This window comes from Copidosoma floridanum, unplaced genomic scaffold, assembly GCF_036245765.1.
Source record: "Copidosoma floridanum isolate Cflo_tuat_1 unplaced genomic scaffold, Cflo_Japanese_pri ptg000030l, whole genome shotgun sequence".
NCBI classification, from domain to species: domain Eukaryota; kingdom Metazoa; phylum Arthropoda; class Insecta; order Hymenoptera; family Encyrtidae; genus Copidosoma; species Copidosoma floridanum.
In genome coordinates this window covers 26,797,587-26,815,029 of record NW_028321907.1, presented here as the reverse complement: position 1 = coordinate 26,815,029, position 17,443 = coordinate 26,797,587, and the positions used below count along the sequence as shown (strand labels likewise).

General features: G+C 31.5%; 1 protein-coding gene across 1 annotated transcript in view; it reads right to left on the bottom strand.

Moving 5' to 3' along the window:
- Cow (Proteoglycan Cow) overlaps window positions 1–11,953 on the bottom strand; it is a 912,191-nt gene extending 900,238 nt beyond the window's left edge. Inside the window, exon 1 of the mRNA XM_089596981.1 lies at window positions 11,116–11,953. Within this exon, the coding sequence (XP_089453107.1) occupies window positions 11,116–11,241 (126 nt within the window). The 5' untranslated portion in view covers window positions 11,242–11,953. The remainder of the gene's footprint in view (window positions 1–11,115) is intronic.
- Window positions 11,954–17,443: the final 5,490 nt, after the last annotated feature.

The window sequence follows — 17,443 nt, the reverse complement described above, 5'->3', positions numbered from 1 at the left end:
TAACGACAAAATTGCGGCCTATTTGGATCATGACTACTTAAGTTAATCTTAAAAATTGATAATATGTATATGCGTCCGCGTTCACAGTCAGAGCTCTATTTCTCGTCAAAATTCAACTTTTTTGTACTGTAATAATACTATTTTTTTAATTAATACAAGATTTACCTTTATCTTACAAAAATGCCCATCAATTGATGCATGTAATAAGCGTATGTGTATGTGTGTGTACACACATCAATGTGTTACAAGTCACATTTTAGAACTTTTTGAATCAATTTTAACAAACTTTAAATTTTTTATCTTAAAATGAGTACTACCATCGACAGACGAAATTTCAATTTTACTTATACATTTTCTTAATTTCAATGTTAATATGTTGGTAAGTTTTAATCTCTGAGTACATACCTCTATATTTTTTTTTTAATCATGCTTTTAGTCAGGAACTTAATGTTGCTGTAAAGTTTTAATCATAAAATATAACACTAAAAAAATAATTAAGAACAAAAAGCAAAATTTTTTTTATTTTAACATTGATTTTTAGAGGTTCTTATGTTTTAATAAAAAAAAAATTGACCGATCACACTGGTTTTTTTTAGCTTTAGTACGTATACCATAACAAAATCATAAGCTAAGGTTTATTAGAACCGATTATGAGAATCCTCATTACAGGTACAAAAAATTATAGAGGTATGTACTCAGAGATTAAAACTTACCAACATATTAACATTGAAATTAAGAAAATGTATAAGTAAAATTGAAATTTCGTCTGTCGATGGTAGTACTCATTTTAAGATAAAAAATTTAAAGTTTGTTAAAATTGATTCAAAAAGTTCTAAAATGTGACTTGTAACACATTGATGTGTGTACACACACATACACATACGCTTATTACATGCATCAATTGATGGGCATTTTTGTAAGATAAAGGTAAATCTTGTATTAATTAAAAAAATAGTATTATTACAGTACAAAAAAGTTGAATTTTGACGAGAAATAGAGCTCTGACTGTGAACGCGGACGCATATACATATTATCAATTTTTAAGATTAACTTAAGTAGTCATGATCCAAATAGGCCGCAATTTTGTCGTTAGATTTGGGCTGAATGTCTCAGCTGAGAGTTTACAATAAGACAAGTTTGATCAAAGCGTAAAATTTTGAGAGCATTTTTAGTGCAGTGCTCATAGACAAAAAACAACCCAGTTTTCCCGCAATACGTTTTTTTACATACATTTTATGACATGTTTACACCATGAGACATACTCAGACTTCCCTTTTATTAGATTAAAAATTTTTTAAACAAAATATAGACGATTAATAAGTGGTCACAATTATGGCTCTGAAAAAATTATAAGGTACTATAAATTTAATTTTTTTGGTAAATGCCGTATAGATTTAAAAACAATTTTTTGATCTGAATCATCAAAATAAGTCTAAGAACTTGTACAACATAAGTTATATCTATAGAATAGGCAAAATTTAGTTCTAAAATAAGAAAAAAATTTTTAAGTCCTCAATATTTAATACCTTGCCTTTTATTTTTATAATCTTTTCATTGTTTTCTTTATGTTAAGCGATGCCATATACTTAGCTCTCCAGTTAACTGAGCGTTTTTTCAATAAACTCGTGTTTAACTTGGAATAGCAATGAAAAATCATTTGATAAAAAGTGTTTTAAAAAATTTTTCTGGTTTCTTATAGTTTAATTAATTGTTATAATAAGTTTTACACAATTATTAATTAGGTTGTAAAAGGTCTGATCCTCATCGAAGTGAGATCATAACCATTTTGTTAGAGTAGTGTGAAATAACTTAGTACGATTAAACTACTGTTGAATGATTTTTAACTTCATCAATAATAGTTTTATAGCCATCTAAAAAAGGATAAAATGGTAATTAGTATTTTCCCCACTATTGATATTATATTTTTGTTTAAAAAATTTAAATATCTAACAAAATCACCCAACTTCACAAGGAATGAATTTACAAAGCGTAGTCGTTACGCAACATATACATAAAAATTAAATACTATTATCGAAAAAAAGTTTTGTACTACCATAAAAAAAAAAAAAAAAAAAAAAAAAAAAAAAAAAGATTCTGCTGTGGGCGATATTTGAACCCCAGAATGCTCAAAGCAAAAGTACACGATGCGGTACTTAGCTACCTCGACTACCAACGCACTGTTTCCCTTAATACTTAAAGTGACACATGTTTATCGTGAAGCTCCAGAGTTTAAGTTTAAGTGTTAGTTTATTTTTTCTTTATATTGATAATTGTGTTAAAGTTTGACCTACAAGTAGAATTTTTATTTTTCTAAATATTTTCACAATTACTTATTCTAATTAGAAAAGTTACATGTGTTGAAGAATGACATTTGAATTACAGAAAAGTCATTCTCTATTGAATAAACTTAAAAATCAAAGTGAAGCGTGTGTATATTATTCTGATATTTTTAATGTGCTAAATTTTTATAAATCTATAAGAACATAAATTATTGAAGTTGTAAAAATGATTATTTTATAGAGATCAAGTTTCAAGAAGTTGTATTAACTATCGGGGCTTACGTTTTTATTACTCAATTTTTTATTTTATACGAGGAAAACTCAGTATTTAGCTGTACAAGTATTTAATACACATTTAATGAATAATGTATGACAGGACATACTTATAATAACTGTCCAACATTCAAAACCGCTTTTAAAGGAACATCACATCAGGAATAGATATAGGTATACGCATGCATGTGAGAGCTGCGAGCTGCGAGAGCCAGGAGCCGAGAGCCGAGAGCCGAGAGCCGAGGCAGTTAGAATACAAAACATATGTAGCTATATACCCGTGTATACGCACATATTCCTTCCCCCTCTACTAGGTACCTATCGTACGCACAATTTGGTCTTCTCCTTTCGCTGCTGAAATGTGCGTATAGTTTGGCTGATTTGCCGCGACGGGGCGCTCAAAACAGTGAAAAATAAGCGTCACACTCTCTACCGTAGGCGATGGCAATCTCCCTTCTAATCTCTGGTGCCAGCGAGAAAGGACAAGAAAACATGACCGCTACTACTGGGACACATAGCAGCTGCTATGTCGAGATTGACTGCGGGGGGAGATACGTGGCAGCAGCAGTGGTGACGGCCATTGCTCGAACGAGAGATTGTGAGTCAGTGTCAGTCGGGAGTAGAGCCTCGAGCTGCACGCTTAAGCGCGAGCAGTAAGAGCTTCGGTGACTTTACGGGTTTTAGTGGCCAGAGTTGAGAGAGAGACAGTGAGAGAGTTTTCGAGAAGGTGTTTAGAGTGTTGAGAGAAGAGAGAGGAGTGTGCGTTTGAGTCTAGAAGCTGCTGTGTTCTCCCAGGATGACGGAGTCTCCAGATCGAGTACTATGGCCGCTGAGAGAAGAAGAAGAAGGTAAGAGAGAGAGAGAGAGAGAGAAGAGGAAGGGGTAAAGCCGCAGGACGAACGACCCGCTCGAGGACGCCGGACGACATTGCGCCGGGTTGGACTCGCGTACGTTTGACAAGTAGGTGAGGCTAGAGGAAGAGAGAGAGAGAGAGAGTGTGTGGTGTAGACAGTACGAGAGAAAGAGAGAGAGAGAGAGAAAAAGAAAAGTAGTGTTTGGGTTGACGAGACGAGGTGTACGAGAGACCGTGAGGTGCATGCTTGGGAGTGCCGCCATTATTCGCGCGTTTTGTCGTGTGTAAGGGTAGATACAAGAGTCGAGAGAGAGAGAGAGAGAGGGAGAGAGGCATCGTCGAGCAGAGAGAGAGAGAGAGAGTATAGTAGTGTGAAATTGGGGACGGAGTGTGAGTGTGTGCATAGTAGTGTGGGTCTAGGACGAGCAGGAGCCCCTCCTGGTCCAGGACGAGCCGGACGTGGTGGACGTGCGCTCACGGCTTGTGTGGTGCAAGGCGGAATCACTGCAGCGCAGTTCAGAGGACGAGGTGAAGCGTTGTGTCGTGTATAGTGAGAGAGAGACTGTGTATTAGTGTTAAGTGTTTTAAATAAAAGAAATAGTGAAAGGTATTTGGTTGTGTGTTAATTATTAGTTCTCACTGTAGAACAGGAGAACTTTCGCGCCAATCCCCCTTTTTCAGGAGCAGAAACCCAAGAGGTAAGAGGGACAAAGGTGACGAACGTTATCGAGATTTGCTAATGCTGCGTCGGCGCCTCTTTTCTTTTTAGGTCAAGAAGCAGTGTTACAATATATAAATCACTTGTATTTGAAAGACTACAGCTGTCCAATGAAAATACTAAGAAATTTAATTTGAAAATAATAAACTTGTAAAGATTTGATAATTAAAATTTATCTCTGTAATTTAGTTATTTGATGTTAAAAAAAATCAAACATGACATTGTAATAAAATCGGATTTGTAAGCTGGCTTAATAGTGTAAAATGATACAAATCTTTTTATTAAGTTGTTACCAGATCAAAAATAATTTTGTACTTATAAGTATTTTATAAAAGATGTAATAAAATAAAGTATACCTTATTTATATAGTGTACTGACTTGGTTATATTGGTCGATCAAAAATTAAAAAAAAAATTTTCTTGTTTAATAGTATTGATTGAATGTTATAGAAAAAAATGTATGCTTGATTCTTATAACGTATAAATCCTTGTCACTACCTTAACAAAATTCTTCTTTTTAGCTACTATTTATAATGATTTTAAAATCTGTTAACAGCTAATAAGTTTCTTCTAATGTTGACTGAAACAACTGAACTCAAGTATCAAGGGATTTATCATGTGATATTTCACCTAATCTTTTGGTATGATAATTCACCTGATCATTTGGCATGATAATTTACCTGATCTTTTGGCATGATAATTCACCTTATATATCACCTGATCTCTGTAGATAGGATAAGTACGAATTTTTGTCACCTACCTGCCTTAATCCACACCTCCTTCTGTTTATTTTTTTTTTTTCAGGTCCATTTGAGAACTCATACATCAGCATCCCTTGGTTTTGTTTCGTGTTTCAATCAACAACACAGCACCATCTCGTACGAATTTTCGTTACTTTGTAAACGTCAACACTTTAAGCATAGGCATGCAGATTGCAAGTACAACAGTAAAGCGGTGACCTACGTCGACTATACTTTGCCTGCGCTCACATGATAAAAATCTGTGTTTTGTACAATTCATAAACTTAATTTTAACAACTTATTTATTCACCAATTTTTAATTTAGTTTTTTGCTTATATTCCAGCTTCTATTGCTCTGAGAGGCATTTTATAACCCTCAATCTCTTTGTCATCGAATTTCCTATGCAATGAAATTTTGATAGTAAGGCAGATGATTGGCATTGTAGAAGTAGATGACTTTGAAAGCTGAATATTAATGTATCAAAAAAAGTTAAAATTTAATGTACACGGAGAAATAAATAACCTTATGTTTTACCGTGAAATCATCTGTAAATGTGAGACACTGCGACAGTTTCTATACTTTTTACCGTTCTATCGTAGTTTTTTACAGTTGCTTGTATGGTAAAAATTATGATTATTTATTTCTCCATGTAAATGAAAATTTGAACTAATGTATTTTTTTTTTAATAATGAGTTCTCATTTTAATTGTTAATTAAGCATTTTATACAACTATATTATCATACGATGTTTAATACTATATATATATTTATGTACAAAAATTCGCTTGAATTCAAACTCAAGAGCCTGTATTTTGCCCCATGCACACTGTAATCGGTCGGCTACCTAGTCATAAGAAAGGGGTACAGATGGGAGCGCTTAGCTGCCCTGGCTGTTACAATGCGACTTTTTTGATTTTTTTTTTACCTGCGTTTTCAATGAAATTAATAAAGTGCTCCCGCAATGTGATGTAGAAATACATAAAGATAATACACAAATTTTTTCGCAATAAAAAATTTAACTGTTAGTCCGTTATTGCAAAAAAATGTCAGTTAATTGTATTATAGCTTCAGAGTAAGCTAGAGCATTTGGTTTTTTTAAATTCACGTTTTATCATAACAAATATAGTTACAATTATAAGGAAGAAAATTATGCGAATATGACTAAGACATTTGCAATTTTTTAAGTTGCAGAATAAAATTTTTCATGAGAAAACATTAAAATTTACACAAACAAATTTTTTTTTTTGTTATCATTATTAACATCAAATAAAATGTTTCTACAAAAGGAAGACATGATAGCTTTTTTCCCACGTCGATCCAAAGTCTTACGGTATAAAAAAATTTTTCTTATACTTCCTCGCCATTCGTGTGTTATTCAAAACAAGGAACGGATATAAAAAAGTTTCTATTTTATGGGAAATTTGATAGCAAAGAGATTAATGGTTGTAAAATGCCGCTTAGAGCAATAGAAATGGAGATGTAAGCTAAGAACTGAATAAAAATTGGCAATTTTTTATTGATCATTGAATAAGTAAATGACGATTTGACTAAATTCTTATTTAGGTAAAACTGTTTTCTCCGTATTCCTGGGGAAATTCTGTAGAGGAATGACAAATTTTGTCTTTGTGGAAAACATAAGATTAAAATATCCTTCCGGCTATGGACTACATGGGAAAGAATAGTGGTTTATAATCTGAAGATCACAGCCCATAACATTATAGTGAAAATAATGTTTGATTTATTCTATTCATTTTCTAATTAATAAAAGAAAATGGTATTATTTCTCTAAAAAGTTATGACACCTGCAAAAAATTTATTTTTTAATGAAAGTAAAATATAACGTAAGTTTAAGATGTTGCAAATCCATAAATTATTAATTTTTATCAGTAGTTACTAATAACAAATTAGATGTGAATACGTAGTGAAATTTAAAGAAAAAAAAAAAAAAAAAAAAAAAAAAACGAAACAAATGTATACAAATCAAATAATTGTTTTTATGTTATAAGGTCGCTTTCGACAAGCACCACCAACTTTTTTCGAGTACTAAGCAACCTTGTTCTAGTCTCTAAAAATACTTGTTTTTTTATCGTTTTCCAGGGATTCTAAATACAAATGTCACATTCATTTTTGTCTGAAATCAGGGCTTTATGGTCAAATTTTTTTTTTTATAGTTCAACTCGATGACACTCAGCAATCCGTGAATGTTTTTTTATAAAAATGTAATCGCATGATTTAAAACTATTTTTTTAAGCAATTTAATAAGTATAGTATCCAAACATCTTGAAGCATGGTAGGAAATTTATTTTTAACAATGTGATTTCATGTGTACTTCTTACCAAGTTGAGTAATGAGGTTTTAAAATCCGTATTTACAAGTATACAGTACTAAAAATTACAGTTCAAAACAGTTTTTAGACAGTTTTGAGCCATCTATGTGCAATACTTCGAAAAAAAGATTTAGCTATTTTAAAATGAGCGTTGTCTCTGCATGTCTCTCAAACGGTACAGCTGGCATAGTATAATAAAACAGAAAGTATGCTGTTGCACATGTCTATAGATTTCGTTAACTAATAAGGTCATAAAAAATTAGAACAAATATAGTGGCTGCTCGAAAGAAACAGAAATAAGCGAAATTAGGTTGTCACACATAATCATACCTTAGCAGCTAAAAAATGTGTTAGCTCATTATTTATTTTTTTTTTTATTATCAGTACTGCTTTAAATTTTTTATGTTAATTTTATTTAATAAATCACTGTTTATTGGACATGCTAGTTTGTATATTTATTATTTTTGTTACGATGAGTGTGAATAGGTCAAGTTGAGTGTAAGCCTGAGTGTCGATTGAAAAATAGTGATGGTAGTGTTTAAAAATATGTTAAAGAATATATACTTTTATGTTTATGTGATAAGTCTTGTTAAAATGTAAATGAAACAAAGTCTGACAATACACATTTTAAATATTATACTAAATGTACGTTTATCTTTGTCTAAAACTATAATTGTTACTCAACGCTATTGTGGTTGTTTATCAAATACTTTCATTTGATTTATACAAAAAATTTTGACAAAATCGTATCAAGTAGATAAAAAAGTTTAACAACAAATTTATTACATTAAGAACATTAATTGAAAATATAAGCTTACGAAAAAATTGCAACTGCATTTATGCTTGCCAATTGATTGCGTTTGAGACATGTAGAGACAGCACTCTCTTCAAAATCGCCATATACTTTTTTCAATTGGATGTCTGAAATTTGGCAAAAAACTTCTTTAAAGTGTCAACTGTAATGCTGTAAATTTAGAAATATAAGTAAACCATGTAATGGAAAATAATTTTTTTTTGTAATTTCCTACCATGCTTCGAAATATTTTGAAACTTCTGGACCTATTTAGTTGTTTAAAAGAATGTCTTAAAAGTATGCCATTAAATTTTACTGCTAAATTCATCAAGTTGAACTGCAAAAATCGAAAAATAATTTTTCTCGCATCTTCGTTTTAAAAATCAATTTTGACGATTAAGCCCCAATTTTAGACAAAAATAAATATGATGTTCGTATTAAGTACCCTCGATAAAATGAAGATTAACTATTTTTAGCTACTAGACAGAGGTAAGTCGGTAATTGGTAAAAATTGTAGGTGATCCGATTTCATAAAAAGAAGAAATTGATCTTACGTGTTCAAAAAGTATACTGAGAAACATTACGTATGGTGAATCGGTGAATGAAACAATATGCGGTAGCATATTCATTATATCACTGTTACGGAAATTCAGGCCAAATTAATACACATGTATTTGAAGCAAATCACAAATACGTAACTTGATTTTGAAATCAGATTCTTTTAATTTTAAGATACATTCTTACATTTAATATAGTAATGTATAATATTTTTAAAGAAGGTATTTAAATCAAAATTAGATTCCATTACTTGAAAATACAGGAACTTCTGAAAAGGTAATATGCGTGTGTTTAAAATTCAAAAACATTTTGAAATCATGATAAGACGTTTAAAATTAAAAATTTAATTTCTTTTTGAATTTGAATTCAATACTTCTTTAAAAATTTTAAGCAATATTGGTTCTATAAGCAATGGTTTTATAAGAGCCCGTAACGCTCCTTTTTTTGCTAAGAGTTCGTAAAGCTATCCCGTAACAATACAAAAAGCAGTGTATCTTCACTGGGTCTTAGCTTATCGGTTGGAATAGTATAGTACATAATATTAGAGATACAGTTCATCGTACTTACAAGTCAAGAATAAAGTTAAATTTTCATTGTGAGTGGTATCATAATGATCTTAAGATAATTTTTCCAACCCGTAACGCTACTATTTTTTAAAAATACAATAAAAAGTCTTAAAAAATTTTTTTGAGCAGATCTAGCAGGACCCTAAAAACTTTAGTTGATTTTGATCACGGACAATACAAAAAAATTTTTAGGAAAATAAAAAATCCATATTAAGTGTTTGTCCATTCCGGCCCTCGAAATATGCCGTTTTCAGTAGAACGACCCATGTATACAGGCACTATCTAAATAAATGAAAAATATTTGATACTTGATCAATTGTCGTCTGACAGAATGTTCATATATTGATTGCAACTACTGCATATCTACAAAGTATTAGTTCACTGAAAAATAAAAAAAAGAGCCTATCAAGCTGTCATGGGTACATAATAAGGCTACTGCATACCGTTTAATTGATACGTAATGACAGTATACTGATTTTAACTCGTAAAATTGATGTCTCCTTATCAGCTTAATAATACAAGAATAATTTTTTGTGTCCATATGAATCACTATAATTTTCACAAATGATGTTTAGTAAAAAAAAATAGTTAAAAAAAAAAAAATCAATGTGTTGAAGAAAATAGAGTTTTTTAAAATAAATAATTTTTCATGTTAACTATATAAAACAGTTTGCAATTACTTTAATGATTTATTTTATATTATGAAAGGTATTAATACGTAAGTATATATATATATATATGTATATATAAACAGTTATCTTTTCTTCCAAAGACAACATCAGTACAGAGAGAAAAAAAGCGCATTGTATAGAAAAAAATTGTCTTTATTTGTTTCGTTCTTTTTTTTTTTACTTCAACTGTATAACAACAAAAAATTTGTTATTAGTTACTACAAATTCAAATTAATAGTTTACTTTATTCATTGCAACATATCAAACTTACGCAACAATTTACTTTTGTTAAAAGGTAAATGTTATGGGGTTAGACATACGTTCCATTTTGTTTTGAAGATATACTAATTTGAAGAAAATTTTGTGCACCTCCAGGATATGTATGCGTAAGTGATCCAGTTATTCTTAACTTTTGTCATTTAGTTAAATTTATTTTCTCTGTTTTGTCGATTTTGAGGTATTAAAGTGGCTCCAGTGGCCTCAATGTTAAAATTATAAATAACCCAACCGAGGTTAATAAAATTAAATTATATTCTTTGAATTCCCAGCTTTCTATTCGTATAAAAAAAAAATTAAGGTTTACAATGAAAATTGTAAGAAATCATGCTAACAAAATCGTAGTTTTAAGACGGGTTGGATAGGAAATGCAAGCTTACGCGATATACAACCTACTGCTGCACTTATATAAATAACCCGTAGGGTGTAAAAAATATACTATCTCGTATATATTATTACGTAGTTTTTGATGACATGAGAAAAGTGTCTTGTTATTGAACAAAATCTTTAAATAATCGGAGACTAAGTATACAGTTGCGAGTGCAAGTCAGCTCTCAGCTGTCTGCATTCTGCAGAGTACATATATATAGGTATGACTACAGCTGAGCAATGTTGCCACATTCTTGAACTTAGGAGCGTACCGTAACAGTTCATCAATTAGGGCAGCATAACACTTTTTTGTTTTTTTATATGTACTCACTAAAGTAACAGATAAAATGTAAAAAATGGCTTACAACAGTCTCTACGATAATTTTATACCATATTTTAAAGAAAATAATGATTAATTTTTAGTCTCCCCATTTTGATACGGCACTAGGCGCTGGAGCCACCTTAAGTATTCTTAAATAAGTAACACGTGAGCGGAAGATAGTTAATAATTACTATTCTATAAAATCAATGATTATCTATCTTACTAAATAGGTTAAGAGCTACTAGGGTACTGATTTACCTTAAGCGAAAGCTATTAAGTACTATCAGCCTTACCGAAAAAAAAAGTTTCGAGGAGTGCAGAAGTAAAGGTATGTTGGAGATGTCATTGACGAATAAGTCAAAGTCTAATTACCTCTTCAGCGAATTCAAAGTCTCCATCGAACTTGCGCTTGAAACCCTTGGCGTCCACAAAAGTAAATGAGAAAGCCACCAGAAGACAGCAGCAGCCAACAGCCAAGAAACACATGAAAGACCCCATCGTCTTCAAAGCGTGTGCTTTTCAGAAAGTCACTTCCTTTTGGTGAAACTTTATATATTCGTAAATTCAAATTAAGCGTCAAAATATTAGTAAAATGCAGCGTTACAAACGTACTTAGCCCAGCTTTCAAGCTCTCCAAAAAAGAAGTTTATTTGGTAAGTACCTCCAGGCTTTATCTTTCATGTATAATTTCACCTTTTATCTATTTGCAGAACTGCAGTATATTACGCAGCTCATACTTTTGAAAGTTCTGCACATATGAGCAAACGCAGGAAAAGAAAAGACATTTACTCAAGTGTACACCTGCATCGCCTAAGGCTCTTGAAAAACTCTTGGAGCAAAAGACACTCTTACAGTTTGATTGATTGTTGAGTTTACAGTTATAGTAAAACTGGAAATAGGAGTAACTATTTAAGATATTATTAACACTCTTTAGCCAAGACGCAATAGACAGACTCTGATACACTCCAATACATGGAAAATTTTTGATTTATAGAACAGCACACAGAAAAAGGAGAGTCAAATCTACACTCACGTGTCTCGCTCTTAGCATTTGCTTTTGCACCCTGCACCAGTAACTGATGCCTATCACCACTGATATTTTCTTTGTATAAGTACCTATAATTACAATTAAGACTTTGTTTATGAGTGGTTATTGGTAAATTGAGCGACAGAGACGCAGACTCAAGAGACTAAGATAGTGCAGAATTATTTTCAGCTTACAGGTGCGCGCGCACTGATATGATTCTGTCACCATTCATGGATTTCTTAAGGCTCGAAGTCCAGAGCTTGAGCTTATAGAGTTTTGTATATGGGTTATTCCTGCAAAACTTGCATTGTTTGTATCCCGGTGGTGCGTGTAGAATTAAGAGTGACATAGACAAGCCTATGGGTATTGTGCATGGGTATTATACGATCTTTTGTGCAAACTGTGTTGTACTCGCTGAGGCCTGTACAAGTTGGTCACCGTATCAGGAAATCAATAAAATGTAATCGTTGTTTTTGATCTCGTTGAAGCTCATAAAATTAGCATACTTATTATTGTGTCACTTTGACGTTTTACTGTACGTACACAGCAAGGATACTTAATCAATGATAAAAAACCTGAAAGTTACAGGATTCTAGGTCTGAAACTTTTTATCAACAACTTAGCACTTATTTTTATGCTCTATTACTGTTTGTTATAATTTTCTAACATAATTTCTCTGACCCTTGAGTTAACACGTAATTTTAAAAACTTGTCAACACTTTTTTTGATATTGCAGATATTTCTGTCCTTGTACTAGTATGTGCTTACTGTTTCCTGGGTAACATTTGTTACTAAATATGATAATTGTGAGAACAACTTTTTCTTCACAAAAAAATGGTAGTGCTATATTATTTTTTTTGTTACTGTTGTATAGATGAGTAAGCTGAAAAATTATTCATTGTCAACTGGAGCTTTCATGATGCACAAGTACCTAAGGTACAATTTTTTAATACTTTTCGTCGAATCAAGTTTTGTACAACAATGTGCAAAATTTTCTACAATTATCTTCCGTTCAGGGTTCAACAACATTTACCAACAATCACGGAACAACGGGCACATCAGCTTAATCAATAAGTATGGATTCTGTCCCTATAAAAAAGGAGCTCCTACATTTTAATCAGTCTCAGCGATCACTGCTTACACTAAAAATGACAACTTCAAGCTCTGAAGAAGAAACTTAGATATTTCATTCACAGTCAGCATGCATTGCTCATATCGGCATGACAATCGGCAGTTACGACTCCAATCTATGCATGTAACGTCCAAAGGCTAGGACAGCATAGTCAAATATTACGATCGTCTGTGCAAACTTGCTGTGATGTACCCACTGGGGTCGTCCACGTTGGTCGTTTTGTGTTTATTACCTTTTTAGTCACAAAAGTAATTTTTTTTTTTTTTTTTAATTGTAAGTAAACAACAGGTAAATATCTTGGATAGCTGAATGTTCCAAGGTGTTGTTTTCGTCCATGCAATGATAATAATAGTGTGAAATTTTTCTTTTAGTAGTAGACGAAGTATGTTCTTACAAGTCGTATTTAAATTACGTGCTGAAAATTCATGCCTTTATTATTTATGTGCCTACAAATACATTGTGTTAAATTATTTATTCCGTTGATCTGTAAGCAATTTATCGAGTATAAATTTAAAAAAAAAGCATAGCATAGAGACAGATTATAGATATAAACTAAAGTTATTGATAAAAACTTTTTTCTAACGAAACTTTTTATTTATCTTATCTAATTTCATAATAAATTAACGACAAAGAAACAATTTCATAAATAATTAGTAAAACTTTTTATCCATTTTTGTCAGTTATTGTACGTTTAAAAAAAAATTATTTGATAATTGCAGATAGTAGATGCTAAAGTTTTAATTTAAAATATATAATGCAGTAGATCATTTTTTTTTTACTTATAACATTCATAATGAAATTAAAAAAATGTAATTCTTATGACAGATACTATTACGACTATTTTGGTCGCAAAAAGTACAAATTATTTTTTTTTACTAATTAAATCGTCAGTGAATATATAATAACCTCTCTGCACCGTAAATTTACGCTTGTTGCCATTTCTTACTCCTGATAATTTTGTTCGTCAGAGAACGACAGACAACGGTCACAAATGTCCATTTTTTCCATTTTTTTACACATTTAGTTAGTTATAGTCATTAAGTCATTGGACTCTGCCAAGCAGTGGCGCTGCTGTCTACCAAATTTCCTTTTACTAATCTACGCTTATTCGTCTTATTCGTTGGATCCTTGTCCAACCAGTTATATGTGTTTACCTACTTCCTCGAATGCGATGTTGTTAACACCCCTAATACAAATCATGATGTAAGTTTTTTCTACATTGTGTTGCTTTGTTTGTTTTTTGTGTTTTCTTGCAATTTCGATAGTTAGTGTTGTTACTATCAGAATTTAGAATCAGCTTATTTTTTCACCATCAACCAGCACGTGTCCAGAATCTCATTCGTAGACAGGCGATTTATTGTTGACCAACGGTCTTACAACATCCAAGTACACTATAGTCTCTAAAAAAAGTTATCATAATTATAATTACGTATCACACCAAGGAATGAGAACTACATAGTTTTCCAGGTTTTAAGTATTAGTCCATTGCTCAGAGACAAAAAAATACGATTTAATCTTATGTTTTTCAGTAGAGAAAAAATTGGTCGTACCCTACAGAATTTTCCCAGGTATACGGAAAAAATAGTTTTGTCCAAATCAAAAGTCAGCTTCATTTATTCATTTGTCAGTTTATGCAAAAATGCTTAATTTTTCGTTTAGTTTCTTGCTTATATCTCCACTGCTCCTAGAGAAATTGTTTGACCTCTTTGTCTTTAATTTTCCTACAAAATACACACTTTTTAAGAACCTATGATTTATTATTACTAACACGTTAATGGCATAAAAGGGCAGAAAAAAATTTTTATACCGAAAAACTTTTGATCGACGTAAAAAGAAACTTTCATGATAATTTGTACATAGCCGTAAGAAAATATAGATATTAAGTTGCAAAACAAATAGTTGTTTGTAAAATTGCAAAATAATCGTTAGTTTCTTTTTAGTTACTTTTTTTAAGTGAAACTGAAAAAAAAGTTATCTTTTGTGAATCCTGACGTTTTTCCACCAAAAATTTTATTTTGCAACTTAAACAAATGCAAATATCTCAGTCATATTCGCATACTTTTTTTCTAACAAACGTCATTATGACTTATCATAAAATAATACAAATTTAAAAAAACAAAATGCTCCAGCTTATTCTGAAGCGAGGAATTGGTATTTACTATGAGAAACAAGGAATTGGTTTTTTCTGAAATAAAGGATTTAACAATTAAACGTAATTTGCAAAAAAAATTTGTGTATCATCTTTACGTATATGTACCAATATGCACCAGTAGGTCAGACAATCAATAAAGAATTTTACGTTGAAGTTTGAAAACGTTTGCGTGAAGCAGCGAGAAGAAAACGCCCAAACTTTTAGTCAAGTAGTGACTGGCTCCTTCATCAGGATAATGCGCCAACGCATTTATCAAATCTTCAAATCTTGTGCACCAGTATTTGACTTAAGGAGGTTTGGGAGTACCTATTATTCAGAGAGGTGAGGAACGGTAAATCCCACTTGCCCGCACAGATGTACCTTCTGTACCTCGCACCTTTCTTTGTACTCTACAAACTTGAAACTATAACTGATTACATTTTTTTTAAATGTCTGGCAAGGCTTGATTTTTTTGTCGAGCATCTTTTTTTGTGCCAAGGTGTCGTTTTTTTTTTTTTTTTTCATTTCAACACATTTAGAATATACCTTAATTTCAATTGAAAGGTGAACCTAACCTCACTCTCTCATAAGAGACCAACGTTAAACTGTCAATATTAATATCTTTCTTCTCGAAAATTCCCCTTGGTAAAAAATCTGAAACAATTCATGTGCACTCTTAGTATGCTCAAATGTAACATACATTTTTTTGGCTGGTTTCTCTATTTTGAACTTTTTTCCCAAACCTCCATAACACAGTATCGCATTACTGCGATAAACTCCTGTCAGTCCTGGCATAGCCCCCTGTGTCCTTTGGTTGTTTACAAAACTGAAAAAACTACTTTGAGAATAATGCGACGAGAGAACTCAAGGCCATTCCTAAAAGTGAGTTCCAAGAGTGTTTTGAGAAGTGGAAACATCGCTGAAACCGTTCTGTTCAATCGAATTGGAATTACTTTGAGGGATGCTACGCACCAAACGACGAATAATGACGCCAGCATGGAGTTGTAGAGATAAGCTTCATACTTTCCGGACAGACCTCGTGTTCTTATCGCAATGTTCAAATTACCATGATGGTTTTTTTCTACGTCGACCGAAAGTTTCTCGGTATCAAGAATTTTTTGGGCACTTTCTTGCCATTACTATTTTATAGGTAGTTTGATGACAAAGAGATTGACGGTCAAAACTTTTTACAAGAGTATTAGAAACGGAGATACAAGCAAAAAACTAACTAAAAATTTGGAAAATGGTGTTGTTGTTGATTGATTCCATAAATATGACAAATTAATCATTTGAATTCTTCGTGAATCTTAAGTTAACTATTTATTTGAATTAAATATTTCATTATATTTATGACATTCACTTCGTTCAATAAATGTATAAATTATTCTAATAGTTACAATGTAGTACATCCCAATACTAAGAGCAAGCAATGTGGGTCCTAATACATACTTTTCAAAACTTTTTTTGAACACTAAGTCCAATCTGATTTTGCAACTCTTTTAGATATTTTTTAATATTAGTGTTACCTACAAAAAGTTAATTGTTTAAAAAATTGTACTTTTTTTTCTGTACTCCTGGAAAGTTATGAGGATTCAAAACTAGTGTCAAAACTCTCGTAAAGGTAAAAATTGTACGTATTTTCTGAAATTATTAAACTACTAAGATTTTTTTAACTACGAACTTCGTAACATAAAACACAGACCATCTTTTCGAATTTTTCAAAAGCAATTAAAGCTCACGTCAAAAACTTTACTGAATTATTTTCACAAATTCTACGATATTCTTGGTCATAGTTTAATGGCATAGATACTCTTGACAAGCTAATTTTTAATTTGTCGTACTATTCTGCTTGGATACTTGTAGAAGCTGTAATTTGTGTGCATTCTGAGAGATACTTGGTGTTAAACGTTATCGATGGTAGCTACAAAATTTGTGGACTTTAATTACAAAAGTTTTTTTGGTCTTGTCATACTTGAAATTTTTACGACTTGGAATGCCTTCCACGTTTTTAGTATGGTAGAATTAGTTTTTCAGCCCAGAAAATACAAGCTCAAAAAAAATAGGGTAGTAGTTATAATGTATTATAACAAATTGAAACAAAATTGAATAAGTAGAAATGTCAGCAAAAGCATAAAAAATGGCAAGAATGGCCAAAACATGTTTTTTGCGTCTAGAAGAAAACAGAAGAATTGTAATCATTTCTTGCAATCAATTTTTAAGATACTTCTAATTAGTTAAAATAAATGGCGTTTTAGGTAGTTATAGAGTAAATATAGACGACGCAAATTACGTTTGAAAAATGTATACATGTTGGCTAACAACTTTCTTACAGCCATTTTTCGGAAGGACCTTTATTGGTTTTTGCTGCGGTTCGAAAAAAATTTGGAACCGATAAGGCTGAAATTGTGTG